This window comes from Sciurus carolinensis, chromosome 3, assembly GCF_902686445.1.
Source record: "Sciurus carolinensis chromosome 3, mSciCar1.2, whole genome shotgun sequence".
Lineage (NCBI taxonomy): Eukaryota > Metazoa > Chordata > Mammalia > Rodentia > Sciuridae > Sciurus > Sciurus carolinensis.
The window spans coordinates 80869191-80891509 of NC_062215.1; the positions used below are offsets into that span (position 1 = coordinate 80869191).

Here is a 22319-nt window from a genome sequence, read left to right on the forward strand (position 1 = left end):
GAGTATGAGGGGTACATGGTACAGACCTAACCCTAATCTGCAGCTTTCAAGACCAGAAGATTCCAGCTGAAATCACTGAAACCACAGAAAAGCCATAGACAAATGAGCAAGAAATAAAGTCTTGTTGCTATGTTCCACCAGGATTTTATAGTTGCATACAGTTACTAAGAACATTACTGAAGGTTACTCTTGGTGTCTTTCAGTCACGTTAATTAACTCAGCCTAGAGGTTTTGTTGGTGGTGTTTTGTAATCCTATAACAGGCATCATTTTCCTTCTGTGTGCATCACAAAAATGACCCGGAGCCTAGACAGGAATGCCTCAAAGGTGTTTTTATTATACATACAAGTCAGTATGGTGAAGTAATATGGGAACATTTCTCGTTGTTCTCCTTCCTTGTTGTAAAGAAGCAAAGAAAAGACCTCACCAGGGCTTTACTCTGTCCACACACTGGAATCATATGACAAGCTTTAAGAAGTGCTGCTGTTTGTTCATCCCCCAGAAATTCCAGTTTAATTAGTCTAAAAAGCAACCTAAGAATCCAGCAGCATCTGTTATGGTTTACATGTGGGGTGTCCTCCAAAAGCTCATATGTGAGACAATTCAAGAAGGTTTAGAGGAAAAATGATTGGGTTATGAGAGCTTTAGCCTATTCAGTGCATTAATCCACTGATTGGGATTAACTGAGTTGTAACTATAGGCAGGCAGGGTGTGGCTGGAGGAGATGGGTCCCTGGAAGCATGACTTTGGGTATATATTTTGTCCTTAAGGGTTCTTGCTCGTTCTGCTTCCTGGAGTCACGTCCCCAGCTATTTTCCTCCACCATGCTCATCAGCACGATGTTCTGCCTCACCTCAAGGACTAGAACTGGCTGTCTATGAACTGAGACCTCTGAAATCTTGATCCTCAAAATAACCTTCCTCCGCTAATTGTCCTTGTCAGGTCTTTTCGGTTGCAGCAGCAAAAAAGGTGATGGAAACAATCTCTCACTGATTTTAAAAAAAGAAAATTGAGAGAATGTCATACATACATCACCAGTGTACCACTTTGAGAGTCTGGTTCAGTTGGTATGGGTTGCACTGAATACTTAAAACTTTAAATGATCCTCATTTTCTTGCAAATTGGAATACAGGGCCCTCGGGGGATATGTGAGAGTCTTGAAGAAGGTAAGCTGAGTCCAGTGAATAAAGGGTGGGACTCCCAAAGCAGAGAGTCTCCCAAGAGGCTTGATATCCTCACTGAGGAATGGAGTATTAAACAAAGAGGAGTCAAATCAACTTTGACTCTCGTGTCCGTTCTAACCAATTAGCAATAACTAACTAAAGTACAGTCCTGAAGAATTCTGAGTGAAATCCTGCTCTATGGGGAAAGGTACCATGATCCATTAGCAATGTCTGCCATGTGTACGGGAAGAAGGCAGTTTTATGCTGGCCGTATATTTGCTGTCCTTCCTTTGTGAGAGCATTTGACACTGCTGCTTCCACATTCTAGGCCCAATAATATGACTCTCAAAATGTCATTACTACTCAGCTATGGAGGGTCAGCTCCCAGATCACTGGTGAAGAGGGGAGATATGAGTTCCTTTTCCCCTGTCTCCCCATTTCTCTCCAATCCCTTTTATCTCTGCTTGGTAAAGAGGCTCTTAAAAGCATTGTTATAGTTCTTATTAAAAGCTGTGTAAATCAAGGGGTTGAAAAAAGAATTGGAGTAGCCAAGCCACAGGAATATGCTTTTCCAGATGGGGGGTAAGCTGCAGGCACAAAGGGGGCTGATGAGCTCCGCCAGGAAGAAGGGGATCCAGCACAGTACAAACACACCAATCAGAATCCCCACCATCATGGCTGCTCGCTTCTCCTTCTGCTCCCGCCAGGAGTCTCCACTGGTCTGAAAGGTCACAGTTGCTCGGCAACGTGCTGTGAACACCGTCTCGGCCTTGGGAGGTGCCTCCTTCACCTTGGAAAAAAGAAAATGTGGAATTAAAAATATAGAACAAGGAAAAAGTTGAACAAACTGAAAAAATTCTTAGATCTTTCAGAGAAGTAGGTTCACAGAGCTAAATACAGCTCCAAAAGTGGGAAAGACAGGTGAAAACAGGAATCACAGCTTACTCGAACAGAAATCAATAGCAGAAGGCACTGCAGGAACCAGTGCAGGGTAATAAAAGGAACTCTAATTGAAAAATTGCTGGCAGCTCAGTGTGTACAAATCCCGGAGTCAAAAATTCCTTAAGAGGAGGGGTGCGGGGGGGAATACTTTTGTAAGTTTTATTACCTCCAGGAGCCATACTAGGTCCTCATAACACATACTGGAGAAAAATCAACTCTTGCTTCCTGCAAATGGAGGGAAATGCAAGAGGATCCATTTCAAAATACATTGGATTATTCTCTTCTTAACAAGCACTGCCCTCGTGAGGAGCTCCTTTATCAGAGCCTAAGCTGTTGTGGTTTATCAGAGCTAATCTACCTGGGAGAAGGGAAATACCCAACTCCAGCACCCTCCAACCTTATGCCCCAACTGAGGAGAAGGTGGGACTGAGAAGTACCTGTGAAGTTCATGGTCCAGGGACACAGAACCCCCAAAAGACTAATACCTAATCATAGGAATTTAGAATGCTTCTGGCCCCCGCAAACCTTACTGTTTATCACAGTTCCCTTACCCATTGTATCATGCTCACCTTTCCACAATTACAAAACCAAAAGTCAAAAGGCAGTTTGAAGAGACTTGGCAAGATCAGATCAAGAACTATATGTGACCAAAATGCTGGAATTACCAGACCAGAATTTTTTTTAACTATAATACACTAAGGACTTTAATAGCAAATGTAGAATGGATAATCTCGGCAAAGGGAAATTGTAAGAAATAATTAAAAAAAAAAAAAGCTAGAACTCATAGAAGAAAACATAGGGTGAATACTCCAGCATATAGGTACAGACAACGAGTTTCTCAATAGGACTCCAGAAGCTCAGGAAATAATGCCATGAGTTAATAAATGGGATGGCATTAAATTAAAAAGCTTCCGCACAACAAAGAAACAAGAATTTAAAAACAGAACTTACTGAATGGGAGAAGGCCTTCACTAGTTACCTTCTGACAGAGTATAGAGTATATATAGAACTCAAACAGCACCCCCCCAAAAAAAACAAATTAATAAATGGGCAAATGAACCAAACAGACACTTCTCAAAAGAAGAAATACAAATGGCCAGTAAATATATGAAACGATGTTCATCATCAGCAATTAGGGAAATGCAAACCAAACTACACAGATTTACTTTCAATTCAGTCAGAATGGTAGTCATCAAGAATACAAACAATAATAAATGCTGGAGAGGATGTGGAGAAAAAGGAACGCTTTTACACTATTGGTGGGATTATAAATCAGTACAACCACTATGGAATGGAACTACCATATAACCCAGCTATACCACTCCTTGGTATTTATCCTAAAGAATTAAAGTCAATATACGATAGTTGTAAGTGCAAAAGAAGGGGGAACAGACCTCAGTGGATTCAGAGAAGCCTTTATTCCTTCATGGACTCGGGTACCATTTAGACCCATTTTCTGGATGGGGAAAGTGGCCATCAGTTACAGAGGGGATTTTGGTTTTATAGGGTACAACAATGTAATCATTGGAAGTTGTGTACCGTCAGGGGCTAGGTGAACAAGTTAAAACTTTAATTTAGGAGGGTTGTTGTAAAAAGATTGAAACTCATTATTATCCGGGGAGATAAGAGTCCAGATCCTGAGGGATGAGTACTCAGATCTTGCGCACTGTTATTTAGGACTAATTTGCCATGGGGAAAGGTCAAGGTTTAGGACCCAGCAGTCAGTATCCTTCCCTTCCCCCCAAGGCCCATTGTTATTTAGGACAGAGTGCTTTGGGAGAGGTTTAATGTTTGGCCAATTTTCTCCTCCCTCCTTCGAAGCCACACCATCTCTCCATTTTCTTGGGGAGCTGTTTGTAGGAATATTATTTTCCATAACCCTTCAGTAGTGATACATGCATACCCATGTTTATAGCCCCATGATTCAAAATAGCCCAACTATGGAACAAGCCTACATATCCATCAATGAACGAATGGATAAAGAAAATATGCTGTGTATATACAATGGAGTTTTATGCATCCATAAAAAAAATGAAATTATGTCATTTGCAGGAAAATGGATGGTACTTAAGACCATTGTGTTAAGCAAAATAAGCCAAACTCAGAAGGTTAAGTGTCATATGTTTTTCCTCTTTAGCTTCCACATGAGAGAAAAGAAATAGAAAGACAGTTGGCTGGGGTGGGAAATCTTATGAAAATTGAAAGGAGATCAGTAGAATAAAGGAAAGGACCATGGGGAGAGAGAAGGAGAGGAAAAGGGGAAATGCTGAGGAGTGATACTGGCTAAATTATGTTGTTATATTGTGTGCATGTATGACTGTGTATCAACAAATCCTGCTATTATATACAACTGTGATGCACCAATACAAAACATGGAAAAAAGAAAAACAAGAAACGATAAAGACAGTTCACAATAGCCAGATTGTGGAACCAACCTAGATGTCCTTCAATTGATGAATGGATAAAGAAACTGTGGTATATATATACAATGGAATATTACTCAGTCATAAAGAATGATAAAATTATGGCATTTGCAGGCAAATGGATGAAATTGGAGAATATCATGCTAAGTGAGATAAGCCAATCTCAAAAAACCAAAGGACGAATGATATCGCTAATAAGTGGATGATGACACATAATGGGGCGTGGAAGGGGTTAGTGTTAGGGTTAGAGTTAGGGTTAGGGAGGGGGGCAAGAATGGAGGAAGGAAGGACTGTATAGAGGGAAAAAAGGGGTGGGAGGGGTGGGGGGGAAGGGAAAAAATAACAGAATGAATCAAACAACATTACCCTATGTAAATTTATGATTACACAAATGGTATGCCTTTACGCCATGTACAAACAGAGAAACAACATGTATCCCATTTGTTTACATTAAAAAAAATAAAGAAAAAAAAATGATAAAGAGTTCAAAAAGCTGTATCATAAATGAAGAATGGCTTTGATGGGCTCATTAGTAGACTACACATAGCTAAGGAAAGGATCTCTGAGCTTGGGCTAGGACAATTGCAGCTTCCAGAACAGAAAAACAAAGGGAAAAAAGACTGAGGGCAGGGAAGGGAAATAGACTGTCAAAAAATTGGGACAACTGCGAAAGATATAATATAATTGTAATGCAATACCAGAAAGTGAAGAAAGAGGAACAGAAGGAAGAAATATTTGAAACAATAATTGCTGAGAATTTCCCTTAATTAATGTTAGATAGAAAACCACAGTTCTAGAAAGATCAAAGAACACCAAACAAGAAAAATACCAAACAAATACATACGTGAGACCTCTCATATTTAACCTGCAGAAAAACAAAATCTTTAAAGAAGCCTAAGGAAACAAAACACCTTACCTCTAGAGGAGCAAAGATAAAGTACATCTGACCTCTCAGAAACTATACAAGCACAAAGAGTGAATTGAAGTATTGAAATGTGTTGAATGAGGAAAAGGGGAAAAACTAGAATTTACACAATTGCCTGTTAAAAGTGAAAAAGACTGAGGAGTTTTATTTCCAATAGAAATGCCTTGCAAGAAGTGTTTTTAAAAGTTCTTAGGAAATCATATAGGTTGGAAACTTGGATTTGCATAAAGGGATTACACTCCATTTATGTCTGACCTATCAAAATGCATAAATGCATTCTGTCATGTATAACAAATTAAAATAAAAAATTAATAGGAAAGCACAGAGAAGGAATAAATGAAGGCAAAATAAAACCTATTTTATTTGAGCTATCGGGTAAGTTTGTTCACAATAGTGGAATTGGAGAATATCATGCTAAGTGAAATAAGCCAATCCCAAAAAAACAAAGGCCGAATGTTTTCCCTGATAAGTGGATGATGATATATAATAGGGGTGGGGGGTGGGGGTGAGAGAAAAATGGAGGAACTTTAGATTATGTAGAAGGAAATGAGAGGGAGGGGGTATGAGAAATGGTGGAATGAGACAGACATCATTACCCTATGTACATGTATGATTACACGAATGGTATGAATGTACATCATGTACAACCATAGAAGCAAAATGATGTACCCCATTTGTGTACAATGAATCAAAATGCAGTCTGTAAAAAATTTTTAAAAACAACAATATTGTTTTCAATTGTATACATACACATTTTATGCTAATGTGTAAGTTAAACAAATGAAAATAGCGATGCAAAGAATGAAAGAATGAAGAATTACAATTGTTTTGTTATCAAAAAGTAGGTGCACTTACCCATGAAATGGTAGAGTATTATTTAACATTGGACTAGGATTGGTTGTAAATGTACACTGTAAACTCAAGAAGAACCACTAAAAAAAAAAAATTAATCAAATTTACCTGATGTGCTAAGAGAGAGGAAATAAAACCATAAAATTCCCATTTAAACTACAAAAGGCAGAAAAAGGACAAGACAAAAAGGAACAAAGAACAAGAGTAACAAATAGAAGACCATAGCAAATATAAATACTAATCCAACTGTGTCACTGATCACAAAACATCAGTGTTCTGAATACATCAATTACAAGAGATTGTCGGAGTAGACCAAAAAATAAAACCAAACTATAAATTGTCTGTAAGAAAAGAGCTTTAAATATAAAGCCATATATAGATTTAAAGGGATGAGACAAATAACACCATACTAACAATAACCAAAAGAAAGCAGGAAGTCAGATATGGGGGCACACATCTGTAACCCCAGGAACTTGGGAAACTAAGGTAGGAGGAGAGCAAGTTCGAGGCCAGCCTCAGCAACTTAGCCTCAAAATAAAATAAATAAAGGACCGGTGATGTTACCTGTTAGTAAAGCAGCCCTAGGTTCATTCTCTAGTACTCCCTGCCAAAAATAGTAGGAGTGGGTATATTTCAGACAGAGTACACTTTAAAGCAAGAAAGTTACGGTAATGGAGAGGAGCGCTGCTTAATAACAGGATCAGTACTCCAAAAATCTGTTACGACCCTTAATGTGTAAGTGCTTAACAATGGAACATCAAAATATGTAAGGCAAAAAACGATATAATTGTGATATAATTCATCATTTCTCCTTTCAGTTCTATTTGGAGGACTTCAAAATCTGTCTGTCAAAAAAATGAACAGATCCAACAGGCAGAAAAATCAGTCAGGATATAGCTGAATTCAAGTGTACCAACCATCAAGTGGATCCAGACTCTTAACAACAGCAGATTTCACCTTCCCGTCCAGCTCGCGTGGAACAGTCAAGGTAGACCACATAGGCCATAAACACCTTAAAAATTTAAGAGTAAAAATTGGAGAATATCTGGCCTCAGACCACAGAAGAATTAAATTAGAATCAAAGTAGTTGGCAAATCCTCAAATACATGAAGAAACACATAACATACAGATGGAAGAGATCTTTTAAAAAATCTTTTAAACTAAATGAAAAGAAAATTTATCAAAATTCATGTGATGCAGTAAAAGTAGTGCTTAGAGGGAAATTTACAACACTGAATGCATATATTAGGAAATAAAAAATATTCAAAATCATTCATCTAAATTTCTTAGGAAACCAGATGGAAAGAGCACATTAAATCCAAAACAAGAAGGAAAGAAATAAAAATTAAAGGAAAAACCAATGACTGGAGATAGGATATTAATGGAGAAAAATCAATGATACCAAACTCTGGTTCTTTCAAAAGATAAAATCAACTTTCTTCTAGACAGGTTAAAAAAAAAAAGGACATACATTACTAATATCAGAAATAAAAGAGGGGATATCACTACAGTCCCTATGTACATTAAAAGGACAATAAGGGAATACTGTGAACAACTCTGTTCCCACAGATAACCTAGATGATAACCTAGATGAAATGTACTAATCTCTTAAAAGACATGAGCTACCAAAAGTCACTCAATAAGAAATAAACAGTCTGGGGAAGGAACCAAGATGGATAGATGGATGGCTGGATACCCTCAGTGCAACTCTGCCACAGAAAAGGGTCAGAGCAGTAAAATATTTTGAGGAGAATGAGAGGGAAAACTCTGGAAATTAGCATAGAAGTAATAGGAACCCCAAAATACCATGGAGAGACAGAAAAGCAGCCTTTTCTAGAACCAAGAACAAAGCAATTTGTAACCTCAGCTGGAGCTTCTCAGCATGGGGTGAGGGTCCCAACATAGCAAGTCTCTGAACTGCCAGAGAATTCCACAGTACTTACAAGTTTTAAATCCAGTTTGGAGATGTGGTTGGTCTAAAACTGATTCTTCTGTTCCAAGGAAGTACTTACTTTGGACGTCCCCCAGCACTCAAACTACCAAAGCAGCCACTACTAAATGCCATCTTGGCTTACAGACTGGCAGCTGAACGATTCCCTCTACCAGGAGTTGGGCCAGTGAGCCCCCTATAGCTTCCTGCAACTTCCCAATCAGTGACTACTGTAGCCACAGATGTGAGTCCCACCTGGGTTTGCTGTGTGGGTATGAGGGAAGGTCTCCTCTTTAGTCCCCAACCTAGGGACCATAGCCACTGTTGCAAAGCCCTGCTTTACCCACTCCTATCCCCTGGGAGTTGGGAAAGTTCCCAGCCAAGCCCCACAATTGCAGGAATATGGCAACCAGTGACCCCAACACTGCTAACATCTAAATCACCTTGGAAGGATCTAGAAAAGTTTTCCTTCCTAGTCTGCAACCTTGGGACTGCAGCTGCTAGTGCAAAAAGTTCATCATTACTCATATTTGTCCCTAGGGCCCAGAGGAAAGGCACATCTGTGTTCACTATAAATACTAATACTACAAGCCTCATTCCCAAAAGCTTTCTCCACATGACCTAGGGATATTCCCACCCATGCCCTGCAGCTCCAGGACCACAGATACCAAAGCCACAAACACTAGCATCCCCCAGGCTCAGCCCGCAGAATCCAGGGAAGGTTTCATTCCTGTCCTACATCTCAAGAAATGTGGATACCAGTGTCATGCCCAAACATGACCTGCACATGCCCCATATAACCTAGGGACCATCTCCATAGCCCATAGGCTAGACTACAAATGCTGGTGTCAAAAGCTTGGCACCACTTGTCCACTGGGGCCTGAAGAAGGTATCATCTGAGTGTCATTGTTCCACAAAAACACCTAACAGCACTACAAGTCCCAGCGCCAACTGGAATCACCCCATGGGACTTAAAGAAGGTTACTTTGTGTTCCAAAACCTTGAGTCCATGGTTACAAGTGTCACAGATCCCAGCCCCCCTGTGCTTAACAAGCAGGCCCTCCAGAGCTGTGGCTGCTGGTGCCACAGGCTTGAGCTTCTCCCACATTCACCCTGAGAGTCTGGGAAGGGTTTTCTTTACATTCTGTAGCTCAGGAAAAATGCCTGTTGGTGCCACAACCCTTGGCATAACCTGCACTTGCTCTGAGGGACCTGGAGAGAGTCCTTTTCACCTTCTGTACCACCAAGACAGTCAGCTGCCACTACAAGCCCCAGTGTCATCAGGGCTCAACTCTTTGAAAGCCTACACCCATTGCAAACCTGTATAGTTTAACTGTCTTCACGAATTGCTGCAGTTTAGATATTGAGGAACTCGGACACTACTGACATCAATCCAAGAGGAAGAAATCACACAAAAGCTGTTTTTGAGCTTCCCTATAACCAAAGACAAAGCACCCAACTGACATATCTAAATTAAAAGAAAAAAAAACTTTTCTTAAAAAAGCTACTGTGTAAAATTGGGAGAAATGAACATGCAAGAGGATATAAGTAAACAGTACAAAGAAATAAGAAAACTTGGGATGTGAATGAGAGGTTCACCAAAGAAATAGAAATCACTGAAATCTCCAATTAATGAAATAAAAATACAATAGAGAGCTTCCCCAGTGACGGGAACAAGCACAAGAAAATAATTTCTGAACATAATGTCTTTGAATTAATCTGGTCTGATATGTCAAAAAGGGGATGAGGTGAGAGAAAACGTATTTCACAGAATAACAGCTTAAACCTTCCTAAATCATCCAAGAAATGTAGACACCCAGAATTGAGAATCTCAAAGAACCTTAACTAGATTCAATCAAAACAGACTTCCAGGGTGTATTATAGTAAAATGTCAAAAGTACAAGATAGAACTCTAAAAACAAGAGAAATCATCAAGACATATATATATATATAAAATAAGATCCATTACGCTTATAGCAGATTTTGCAGCAGAAATCTTACTTAGATATAAATTTAACAAAACATGCATAAAATCTGTATGAAGAAAACCGTAGGATACTAATGAAAGAAATCAAAGAACTAAATAAATGTTCATGGATAGGAAGCCTCGATATTGTCAAGATGTCAGTTCTTCCCAACATGACCTATAGATTTAATGAAAGCCCAGTCCCAAAAATGAAAGTCCCAAACCCCAGAAAGTTATTTTGTGAATATCACCAAACTGATTCTAAAGCTTCCAGAAGAAGCAAAGACCCAGAATAGTCAATGCAGTGTTGAAGAACAAAATTGGAGAACTGACATTACCCAACTCCAAGACGTACCATAAAGCTGCAGTACAGACAGCACTGTACTAGTGAAATTTTAGGCAAATATGGGAGATGGGTATAACAAAATAGAGACCTCAGAAATAAACCCACATTAACATGATCAGCTGGTCATTGACAAAAGCATGGGCAATAAAATGGATAAAAGGAGCCATTTCAAGGAATGATGTGGAAACAACTAGGCATTCACAGCAGGGAACTGAATCTAGACCTAAGACTTATACCCTTTAACTGAAAATGACTTGTACACTAAATGTTAACCATAAAACTAGAAAATGCCTAGTAGAAAACTCAAAAAGACCTAGATCTTGGATTTAGTGTTGACTTTTTAGCTGTAGCAGCAAAGGCATAATCCATTAAAGAACTGATAAACCAACTTCATTAAAATTAAAATTTTCTTATCTGCAAGAAACATCGTCAGGTCAATTGAAAGACAAACCACACTCTGGGAGAAAATATTTGCAAAAGACACATCAGATAAAGGACAGTCATCAAAAATATACAAAGACCTCTTAAAACACAACAATAAAAATCTGAACAATTGGTTTTAGAAATGGGCCAAAAAACCTTTATAGACACCTCACCAATTAAATAGAGATAACATATAACCATAGGAAAAGATGCTCCATTCCATGATATCTGTGAAATCATCTCTAAATAATGAGATACCACTACATGCCTATTGGAATGGCCAAAATCTAGAATGCAGATAACCCTAAATATTGTGACAATGTGGAGCTCATTCATTGTTGTGAGAATGCAAAATGGTACAATTACTTTGGAAGACTCGTGGGTTTTTTTTTTCTTTTCTTTTCTTTCTATTTTTACAAACCTAAACACACTCTTACCATAAAAGGTAGCAATTGTGCTTCTTAGTATTTAGCCACAGGAGTTGAAAACTTATGTCCATACAAATACCTACATATGGATGTTTATGACAGCTTTATTCATAATTGCTAAAACTTGAAAGCAACCAAGATGAGATTTAATAAGGTAGGGAATGGATAAACTGTTTTATATCCAAACAATGGGAATATTATGCTGCACTAAAAAAGTGAGCTATCAAGCAATGAAAAGACATGGAAGCTCAAAAGCACATTACTAAGTGAAAGAAGCCAATCTGAAAGACTACATACAAAATGGTTCCAAGTATTTGACGTTCTGTACAGCAAAAAAAAATCACTGAATGCCAGATGTTGGGACACAATAGTAGAGCACTGAGAATTTTTAGGACAGAAAAACTATTGTTTTCTACTACAATGGTAGATATTTATCATTATACATTCATCCAGACTCATAGAATGTAGCACAGTGAACCCTAATGTAAACTATGAACTTTCATAATGATTGTCAATGTAGGTGGATTTTAATAAATGTGCTGGGGTACAGGGATGTTGATAGTGGGAGAAGTTTTTTTGGGTGGCGCAGGGAATATACAGTGGCACTATACTTTTTACCCAATTTTGCTGTGAAACTAAAACTTCTCTCAAGTTTATTTAATAAATAAAACATAATACGTACAGTTAAAGCAACATGAAGCCGTTCCATTCTTGCTCAACACGTCTCTAGCCTCATTCAAGAAGTGTTAATTCCATAATCCATCAAAAAATATTGGGCAAAAAAGTTACAGAAAATGTAGGTTAAGATCAGATCTAAAGATTCATCAGAGAGACAGAATAATGGTCCAAATTCACAAGACTAAATAATAAGATCAGGGGTCCTGGTGTCAGATGCAGGTTTAAGTCCCTGCAAGTTTCTCTGCCTCTCTAGCCTATTTCCCCTTCTATAAGGTGGGGTAATGTTACGGTTTGGATGTGAGCTATCCCCCAAAGTTCACATGTGCAACAATACAAGAAGGGTTTGGAGAACAAATGATTGGGTTGTGAGAACCTTAACCTAATCAGTGAATTAATCCCCTTATAGAATTTAATGAGTGGTAACTGGAGGAGGTGGGCATTGGGGGCATGACTTTGGGGTATAGATTTGTACCTGGTGAGTGAAGTCTCTCTGCTTTCTGGTCATCGTGTGAGCTGCTTCTCTCTGCCACACTCTTCCACCATGATGTTCAGCCTCACCTTGAGCACTGAGGAATAGCACCGGCTGTCTATGGACAGAGACCACTGAAACCATGAACCCCCAAATAAACTGTTCCTCCTTTACATTTTGTTCTGGTCAGGTCTTTTAAGTCACAGCGGTGAAGAGGCTGACTAAAACGGGTAATGAAAGTCCCCTCTCCTCCAAGAATGTCACAGATATGAATTACAAATGCATTTCCCTGCCCCATATGGCCCCTGGCACATGTGTTCACCTGTTCCATACTTAAGATGAGGACTAGAGGCAGACACAAGGATCACCTGCCCCTCACAAAGTTTTCAGCTACAGAGACAGGCGGTAAACATTAATATTGAAAAAACATGTAGAATTCCTGTGGCAAATGGATTTAAAGAAATTATAAATACCTTTGTGCAATAATTAGCTGCCATCCACACCTCTCACCCTCCTTCTCCAGTTAACTCTTGTTTACCTGCCTGACCTCAATTTAAAACCTGCTATCCCACTCAGAGGAGCCTCCCCTGATCCTCTGAACTCATTTGCGGCTCCCTGTTTTGGTAACACAGTTTTTCTCTTTCGTGGTAATTTGTGTGTTGGAGTATGGGATGCCTCACTCCTTCAGGAGCGGAGCTAAGTAAAGGAAGGGAAGAACTGCTTTCTTAGTACAATAGCTACCTGGCAACAGCACTTGCTGCCTGGTAGGTGCCCAGGAGATATTTGCTTAATTAATGGTTTATCCTTACAACCATGTGGTCTGCATCTGCATCTTTCTTCCTTCTCGGAACACTGCTTGTGATGACCACAGATGCTGCTGAATGTACAGAGGTAAGAGTCTCCCAGGTAACGATGGTGTCCAGGTCTTCTTCCAGACACAACTGGAAGCGACCATCAGAACTGCCACGGGATTGTGGGGCACTTGACATTGTTCACAGCACATTAACTCTTCTTCTCTCACCTGGAGCAAGATGGCTGATGCTAACCAAGTGCATCTGTTTCCAGGGGGCCTGACTCATGCAAGGTCAGGACTGCTTTTAGCATTACCTTCAAATAGTGTCTGCTCCCTCTTCCCAAGACCCTCCAAGTCTGTTTATTGGGAAAATCACTAAATCATTCTAGAATTAGATCATGAAAATTTGAGCAAAAGTAGACTTCCTGTGCCAATGCACACCCGGCCTCCTCCCCACCTGCTGCTAGGGAAGAGAATGAAAAGGTGAGCCATCCCAGCATTAGAACAATCAGCGTCTCCATCCCCTGCTGTGGCAAACATGCCCTCTGAGGAGGCAGCTGAGGCCTGCCAACCAGCCAGGGCCCCCTCTTTAGTGGACCTCCAGAGTTTCCCAGTGCACAGGCAGGAGCTGCAGGTTACCTTCCCCTTTAGAGGAAGAAGTCCTGACCCACCCCACATCTCAGAAGATCGAAGGTCATCAGAGGAAGTCTGACTGAGAAAATAGGTGTCCTGCAATCATTCCATGAATACTTAGCAGTCTCTTCTCAGGAGACAGAAATACTAACAGAGCATGAGAAGAAGTGGAGAGTGATTTTCGTCCCACTAAACTCCTTAATGGGCACTTTCCCAGTCATTGCTCAGCTGAACTAAATGACCACCCAGGCACTTGAGTTTCTCCTCCATGTAATGCAAATTCCAAACCCTTGTTACCCTAGTGAAGTAGAGATATAGGGCTGGGGATATAACTTGGTGGTATAGGACTTTCCTGGCACACATGAGGCCAGGAGATTGATCTCCAGCTCTGCAAGAATAGTGAAAAAATAAGATATAATATATACATTATTATATATATTACATGGAGAGAGAGACGGAGACACACACAGGCACACACACACAAGTTCTCCAAAATGCTAGACACTTCTAGTCCCAAGCATTTCAGATAAGGGATACTCAACCTGTGTTATTCTCCCCATTTCACAGTTGAGAAAATACTCTGAGAGATTAAATACTCTTGTTCATGGTCACACTGCTGCTTATTGTTAGAGTTGGAAGTCAAACTTGGGTATTTTGAACTAGTCCATACTCTTATGTATTATTTTTCATCCTTAAGTAAGAGTAACTGATCTCAGTGGCATTCCATGGAATTATTTTAAGATCCTATTTAAGCTTGGGATGCTTTTGGAGTGGGCATCTATGTCTCCCTACGTAACTTCTAGGGCCTCTGGCAACTAACTGGTGCTGGGATCACCCCTAAGTCTCCTTCTTTCCTATATTATCTCATCTCTCCTCAGTCTTCCTTGATGCCCCTCTGCACACCTGTCTGATGACCACTCACACTCAAGAGATCTCTTACCTAGGGTTTAGAATCTACTAATCCAGTAGGCAAGAATACAACTGTAGAATGTACACAATCAGCAGTACCTGGCACTTTCCAGCCTGTGCACAAGGAGGAGCACAGGTTAGTGAGATGGAAGACCAAGGCCACACAAGAAGGGAAAGGTGGAGACCTGCCCAGTTTCTCTGGTCCCTGGCCTGTAGGGTTTCTCTCTGCCTGCTGAGACATGACCTAAAAGATGAGTTTAGCTAATGTATGTAGTTTGGGAATTTTCTATCCAAAATTAATCAAAGACCAAGACTGTCAGGTGATAAATACATAGATACTTATTGATCACCTTGTGTGTGCATAGGGGCCATGTACTGGAATTTCCCATCAAGTCTCAACTTCAAATATTCTATCCCGCCATTCCCATAAGTACTCTGCTGTCAAGGCATGGATTCTGCATTGTCATTCAGAATGTGTCATGACCAATACTCCAAGAAGGCAGGGACCTTGAGTCCCATCCACTGGAGACTCCCCAGCACCTGGCATAACATAGATGTATAGTTTCAGTAAATACTTGTTGAAAGAATGAATGTCTGGAAGAGGTAAGTCTCTTGCATTCCTGCACCTTTTGCTAGCACAGACACTGACAGCCTTTGTATTGGACTAGCATTTCAAAGATGTTTGTACAGCAAACAGCCTTGGAAGGTAGAAATGGTGTCTCCTCATGGAGAAGAGGGTAGATTTGTTTGCAACCCATTACAAATACATGTGAGTTCTTTTATAATAATATAAAATATACCTGACATAATGCTATGGTTTGAATACCTGTCCTCTTCAAAACTCATGTTGAAAATTAATTGGCTATGTAACATCTTAGGAGGTGTGACTTTTAAAAGGTGGTTAGGCCATGAAGGTTCCATCATCATGGGTAGGCTTAATGCCTGACTGAAGGGGCTTGGGCCCTCTGTCTTGGCCCTTCTGTCTTTCGATACATGATCACAGGGAGAGAAGACCCTCAATAAGATGCTGGCACCTGAACATTGTACTTCCCAGCCTCCAGAGCTGTGGGCCAGTAAGTTTCTGTTCATTGTAAATTACCCAGTCTCAGATATTCTGTTGTGGCACCACAAAATGGAATAAGACCATAAATAATACAAATAAAATAAGGGGGCAGGTTTGTTTCCTGTCCAACACTAAACAAAAAATTTTAAATTCCCTAATGTGGAAGTTTCTTTGCTGTAATGCAAATCCATCAGGGCAACTCCATATCCCTTCTGTGGGACTTTGAGGGAAAGGGGAACCAATGCAAACATAAAGTTCACATTGTGTAATAACATCCTTCAATTCCCCTCCAAGGGTCTAGTATCTTCTACCAGCAGCCAGTTAGTTGTAGCAGGCTGACTTGTCAGCATGAAAATCAGGTAAAAGCACAGGACCTTCACAGTTCCGGACAGTTGTCTAGTACCTGGCTAGGTGGTTCCATACACTATTATACTCAGCCACGACAGCAACCGTGTAAGGAACAAATAAGGAAACCCAAGGCTCGGAGCAAGTTAGGGACTAACTGTAATTCTAATTCGAACTCCTATTTCTACAACTAGAACCAGGAAAAGCTTATTTATAGCACAGGCTTATTTCAGTGTTACTGTAAAGTGGTGTTATAAAGTAGGACCTCGATGAACTTCAGCTTCATGTCTTCATTCCTTCCTTCTCTAGGAAAAACTCCAGCTACCACAGAAAGAACCTACAACATTTGCAATGCCCTAATGTTGTCAGATAACCATCTTAATAAGAACTACAAAAACAAAACAGTAAGGGGGAGAAGGGTCCCTAACCACTTGTGGAACCTACAGACACCCATTATGGCGAGATTCTATAAGATAGGCATCAGGGGTCCACAGGAATCCTTTAATGTCTTACAATTTCTGTGGGAGACACTGGTAGCTGCACAATTATGGCTGAAGGCAACCTGACTTATAACAGGAATGCCCCATTTTTAAACAGAGCCCTCAGGTCAGGTCTCAAAACAACTGTGGCTTCCTTTTCTCTGAAATAACCAAGCTCTAAGTTCAAGGCACTTGAAAGAGATAGCTAAAATACCACCTAAAGTAAACGGAAGCTGTCTAGCTTGTCTGACAACCTAGAACAGGGAATTTTCTCAACTGCTTTTCTTGTACTAAAGAAATCAAGCTAATAATTTAAGGAAATTTTCTTGTAAAAAAAAAAAAAAAAGCAGAGGACTGCTAGAGTTGATGAAAATAAAGTGTCCCTTCAGAGTAATAAAATACACAACAGAATATAGTCTTGCTAAGAATATAGCTTCTATATATTGCCTTATATTCTATGTATTGCTCTATATGTTTAGCAATATAGACCATACCTATATCATATAGGTATGATCATAACTTAAGGCATAATTGTTATAATGCGTGTATTTGGAAAACATGGATTTTTGGTTGGAAGTTTAATCACTCTGGCAAGGCAAAGCATCCACTGGAGTTAAGGCTGAGAAGGGGGAAATGTAAGCAAGAGTGTCAAGAAGGTCAGGACACATTTGTGTTTTCATCTCTAACTCCATCTAATCTAAATTCGTCCCCCTTTTCGTGTCGGTGACAATGGAAGATCCTCTATGGAAGCTTGAACTCTTACCTTTAGGTCTCTGGACTCCTTGACTAGTGATTCCCAGTGCAGGGGAAAGGAGCAGTAGAGAAAGGGGAGGTTTTGTCTTTTAGGTAGGCATTGTCCAGCCTCGGTGTTCTGATATGCCACCTTATGGGGCCATGTCTCCAGGAATGAAGATCACCTTCTCAAAGAGTCCTATTTCCTCCTGCACTGTGGGTTCCAACCCTGAAAGTGAGCCAGCAGGAAGAAGGCTGAGAGAGCATCACCCTCCAGGGAAGGGCTTCAGGAAACGAGCACAAATGGGGCAAGCTAGCAGTTGCATACCTTTCTGGGCAGCAAGTCCAAAACTTTAACATTCAAGAAATTCTGTGACCTACCAGAAACCTTCAGAGCCATGGAGTTTTAGTTTACATCCTTCTTGGAGGCCCAACCTTCTGTGAGAACTACACAGATATAACTACTAGCTATTTGCAAGGTCAAAGTGCAAATGCATGGTCCCTGGACCACACTTGTTTACACTCTCTCTGTTTTTCTTCTACCTGCTTTTCACTTCCCCAAAAATCCAATAAGAAAGAAAAGAAATGGAAATACTGGTAAAGAATCAGGAAGAACACAATGATGTAGGAAGAGTAAAGGAATGTTTTATAGGGAAGAGAGAGCCAGAGGTATTTCTGAAGGAGCAGAGGAAAAGACACCTTGGTATACCCAAGTGTTTTTTGTTTTTTTGTTTTTTTTTAATTCTGAAGTAGGTGCCAATCTTACAACAATCTAAACATAAGCTAGTGTTTTGTTGCCACTAATGCAATTGGATTTATGAAATTTAATTTTCTAGTTAATATAACCCTGCAGTCTACCATGGGAATGTGTTTGAGCCCACAGTATTTTTAGCAGATATCAGAACAAAAAGTGATAACTATCTACTGCTCTCTTCCCATATCTGAGCTCAGGCCAAACCCAGCTCGCATGTGTGGTACTGTCTATAAGCCCACTGGCTGCTGAGTCTTTGGGGTGGTCCAGATGAGAAGTAAGCATTGGGAAAGCAACAAAAACATAACAGGTTCAGATAAGGACACTCCAAGAAAATAAAATTACATGCCAGTAGCCCTGAGGAACATTGATGCAAAAATCCCCAACAAAATACTAACAGATCAAATTAAACTGCACATTAAAAGTATTATTTATCATAATCAAGTATAATTTATCCCTGGGATACAAGAGACAGTTCATTAAGAACAAATCAACAAATGTGATATATGATATTTTTGTCAGATTAACAGAATGAAGGACAAAACCATGATCGTCCCAATAGATAAAGAAAAAGCACTTGACAAAATGCAACTTTGCTTCATGATAAAAACCCAAAGGAGACAGAGCAAGATGATGACTGAGGAAAATTCTTCTGGTGATCTCTCTGCACCAACACCAAGTGGAACAGTTAGTCACATACCAAACCACCTTCACAAGGGTTAAGGAACTCAGGCAAGAGACCATAGTGCTTGCATTTAGTATAACAAAATAAAAATAGGCATTGAAGGAGGCAGGAAGGAAAGAGATGACAGTGTCAACCCACCTCCAAGTCTAAGCAACCCAGCAAGGAGAGAGATGCCTCTGCTTGGAGGAGAAAGAGAGAATTAAATACTGGACTTAGACTTGAAACCCAATACTAAAGTGAAACCCAGTGCTAGGCAGAGTCCTGTGACCCCCTACTACCAGCCCAATATACTCCAACTGAGTCACTGGAACTTCATTAGGCCAGGTAGGACTCCACCTACTAGGGAGCAGGGCATGAAAACTAGCACAAGCCTTTGTCTTGGAGCCCAGTAACAGGCCTGCTGAGGCTAGACCCAGCACATGGCAGAAACTGAAGGTCCCATATTGCAGGTAAAGCTCATAGAGCCTTTAGGCCAACTCCAACATCAACAGAGACCTGTGCACTGGTAGGACACACCAAAGTTTCGGCCTACATCAATTACAGCTTTGGAGTGGGCCTAAACTGCACCTCCCTTTCTCCAGGATTCTGTGGGTCCATGTGGCTTGAGACTCAGGTCTGACCCAGTCTAGTGCCAGCCTTCGTGGCCAAGGGTCTGTCTCCACCACTCATCCACCAACCTCAGACAGTACAGTTATCACCAGGCTAGTGCACCCAGAACACTAGAACCCTGGTGTCCTGAACCAGAGAACTGTGCCACAGTGAGATGCACTCATGTTGTAGCCTGCACCACCACTGCCTCCAATGTGTGGACCTTGATGCACCCCTAAAACATTCTTGGGCTGAAAAATATACTAGTGAAATTTAAAACGCTACAGAAAGCAGCAATAGCAAAATAGATCAAACAGAAGAATTAGTGAGCTCAAAAAGGCTATTTGAGGGGTTGGGGAGATAACTCAGTCGGTAGAGTGCTTGCCTTGTAAGCACAAGGCCCTGGGTTTGATCCCCAGCACCCAAAAAAACAAAACAAAACAAAAGGCTCTTTGAAAATATACAATTGGAAGAGAAAAAAAAGTAATGAAGAAAAGTTTATGAGAACTTTGGAAAAGTATTAAAAGAGCAAATATTCAGTACATTGAGATCCAAGAAAGATGCAAGAATGTCAAAGTGGTAGAAACTACTAAAAACAAACAAACAACAAAAAAAGAAAACTGAAAACTTCTCAAACCCAGATAAGAAAACGAATATCCAGACACAGAAAGATGAAAGGTCACTAGTCAAATTCCACTCAACCAAGTCTACCCCAAGACATAATCAAGCTTTCCTAGGTAAAAGATAGAGTCTCAAGACTTCAAGAGAAGAGAAACAGATAGCCATACTAATATCAAATAAATTATACTTTAGATCAAATGCAGCAAAATGAGAATGTCATTATATAATGAAAAAGGATTCAATTCACAAGAGGAAATAATAGTCCTAAGTACATATGCACCCAACATTGAACAGCCAAATATATAAATCAAGTATTAAAGTAACTCAATACAATAATAGTTAAGGACTTCAACATCTTTCAGCAATAGACAGATTATCCAGATAGAAAAATCAACAAAGAAATATCAGAGTTAAATTGCACCCCAGATAATATGGACCTAAAAGTTATCTTCAGAACAGTCCTGCAATGGCTGCTAAAGAAACCCTTTTCTCATCAGCACGTGGAATGTTCTCCAGGTTAGATCACATGATAGAAAACAAAACAAGTCTTAACACATTTTTAAAAAATTAAAATCCTATTATCTTTTTTGACCAAAAAAATGGAATAAATCTAGAAAACAAAAATAAGAAAAACTTTGGAAACTATACAAATACATAGAAATCACTCACTTTTGGACAACCTATGGCTCAAGGAAGAAATTAAGGAGGAAATTTAAAAATTTTCTTAGGCAAATGAAAATGGAGACACAACATACTGAAACCTATGGATACAGCAAAAGCAGTACTAAAAAGTTTACAGCAACCAATGCACACATCAAAAAAGTAGATAGGTGTCAAACAACATATCACTGCCTTTCAAGAAACTAGAAAAAGAAAGGCATAATTCCCAAATTTGTTTAAGGAAAGAAATAATAAAAATCAGAGCAGAAATAAATAAAATGATCTTACAATATATATAAGCAGAACAATGAGAGATTACATTCCATTTATGTAGGCTCTATCAAAATGTATAAATGCATTCTACTGTCATGTATGACTAATTAGAATAAAAAAAAGAAAAAAGAAATAAATGAAATGGAGACTAAACAAATAAAAATGTAATATAAAAGACCAGTGAAATAAAGGACTGGTTCCCCAGAAAGATACAATGACAAATCATTAACTGGATTAAGAAAAGGAGAAAAAGGACTCAAATAAATAAGTGATAAAAATGAGGGCATTCCAACTCACACCACAGAAATGAAAAGAATCGTTAGAGAGTATCATGAACAAGTACATGCCAATAAATGCGATAATCCAGAAAAGGGGACACATTCCTAGGTATATACAATTTATTAAGACTGAAGGGGCTGGGGAGATAGCTCAGTCAGTAGAGTGCTTGCCTTGTAAGCACAAGGCCCTGAGTTTGATCCCCAGTACCCCAAAAAAAGACTGAATTATGAAGAAATAGAAAACCCAAAAACACCAATAACAAGAGGCAAGATTGAATCAGTAATTAAAAAAAAGAAAAGCTCCTCTCAAAGGAAAGCCAAGGATGACTTGGCTGCTGAATTCTACCAAACATTTAAAGAAATAATACCAATTCTACCAATTCTCCTTATTTTTTAAAAAGGGAAGGAATTCTTCTAAACACACTCCATAAGGCCAATATTATCCTAATACCAAAACCAGATAAGGCCACAAAAAAGGCCAATATCTTTGATGAATGTAGATGCAAACATTCTCAACAAAATATTAGCAAACTAAATCTAATAGCAAATTTAAAAGATTATTTACCATGATCAAGTGCGATTCATCTCAGGGATGCAAGGATGTTTCAGTATATTCAAATCAATCAGTGTGATTCACCATACTAACAGAAAGGGCAAAAACCATATGGTCATCTCAATTGAAAAAAACATTTGATAAAATTTAATATCCCTTCATGAAAAGACGCTGACAAATTAGGCATTCAAGGGCAGTACCTCAACATAATAAATGCAATTTACAATAAACTAACAACTAACATTATATTGAATAGGAAACAACTGAAAGCTTTCTAAGATCTGGAACAACACAAGGATGCCCACTTTCACCATTTTATTCAACATGGTTCTGGAAATCCTAGCCAGAGCAATCAAACAAGAGAAAGAAATAAAGGGCATCCAATTTGGAAAAGAAGTAGTCAGATTGTCTA

The 22319-nt window shown here is 39.4% G+C and overlaps 1 protein-coding gene across 1 annotated transcript in view; it reads right to left on the reverse strand.

The window, feature by feature from the left end:
- Positions 1-310: 310 nt before the first annotated feature.
- LOC124978891 (5-hydroxytryptamine receptor 5B) overlaps positions 311-22319 on the reverse strand; it is a 36604-nt gene continuing 14595 nt past the window's right edge. Inside the window, exon 2 of the mRNA XM_047542802.1 lies at positions 311-1952. Coding sequence (XP_047398758.1) covers positions 1617-1952 — 336 coding nt within the window. The 3' untranslated portion in view covers positions 311-1616. The remainder of the gene's footprint in view (positions 1953-22319) is intronic.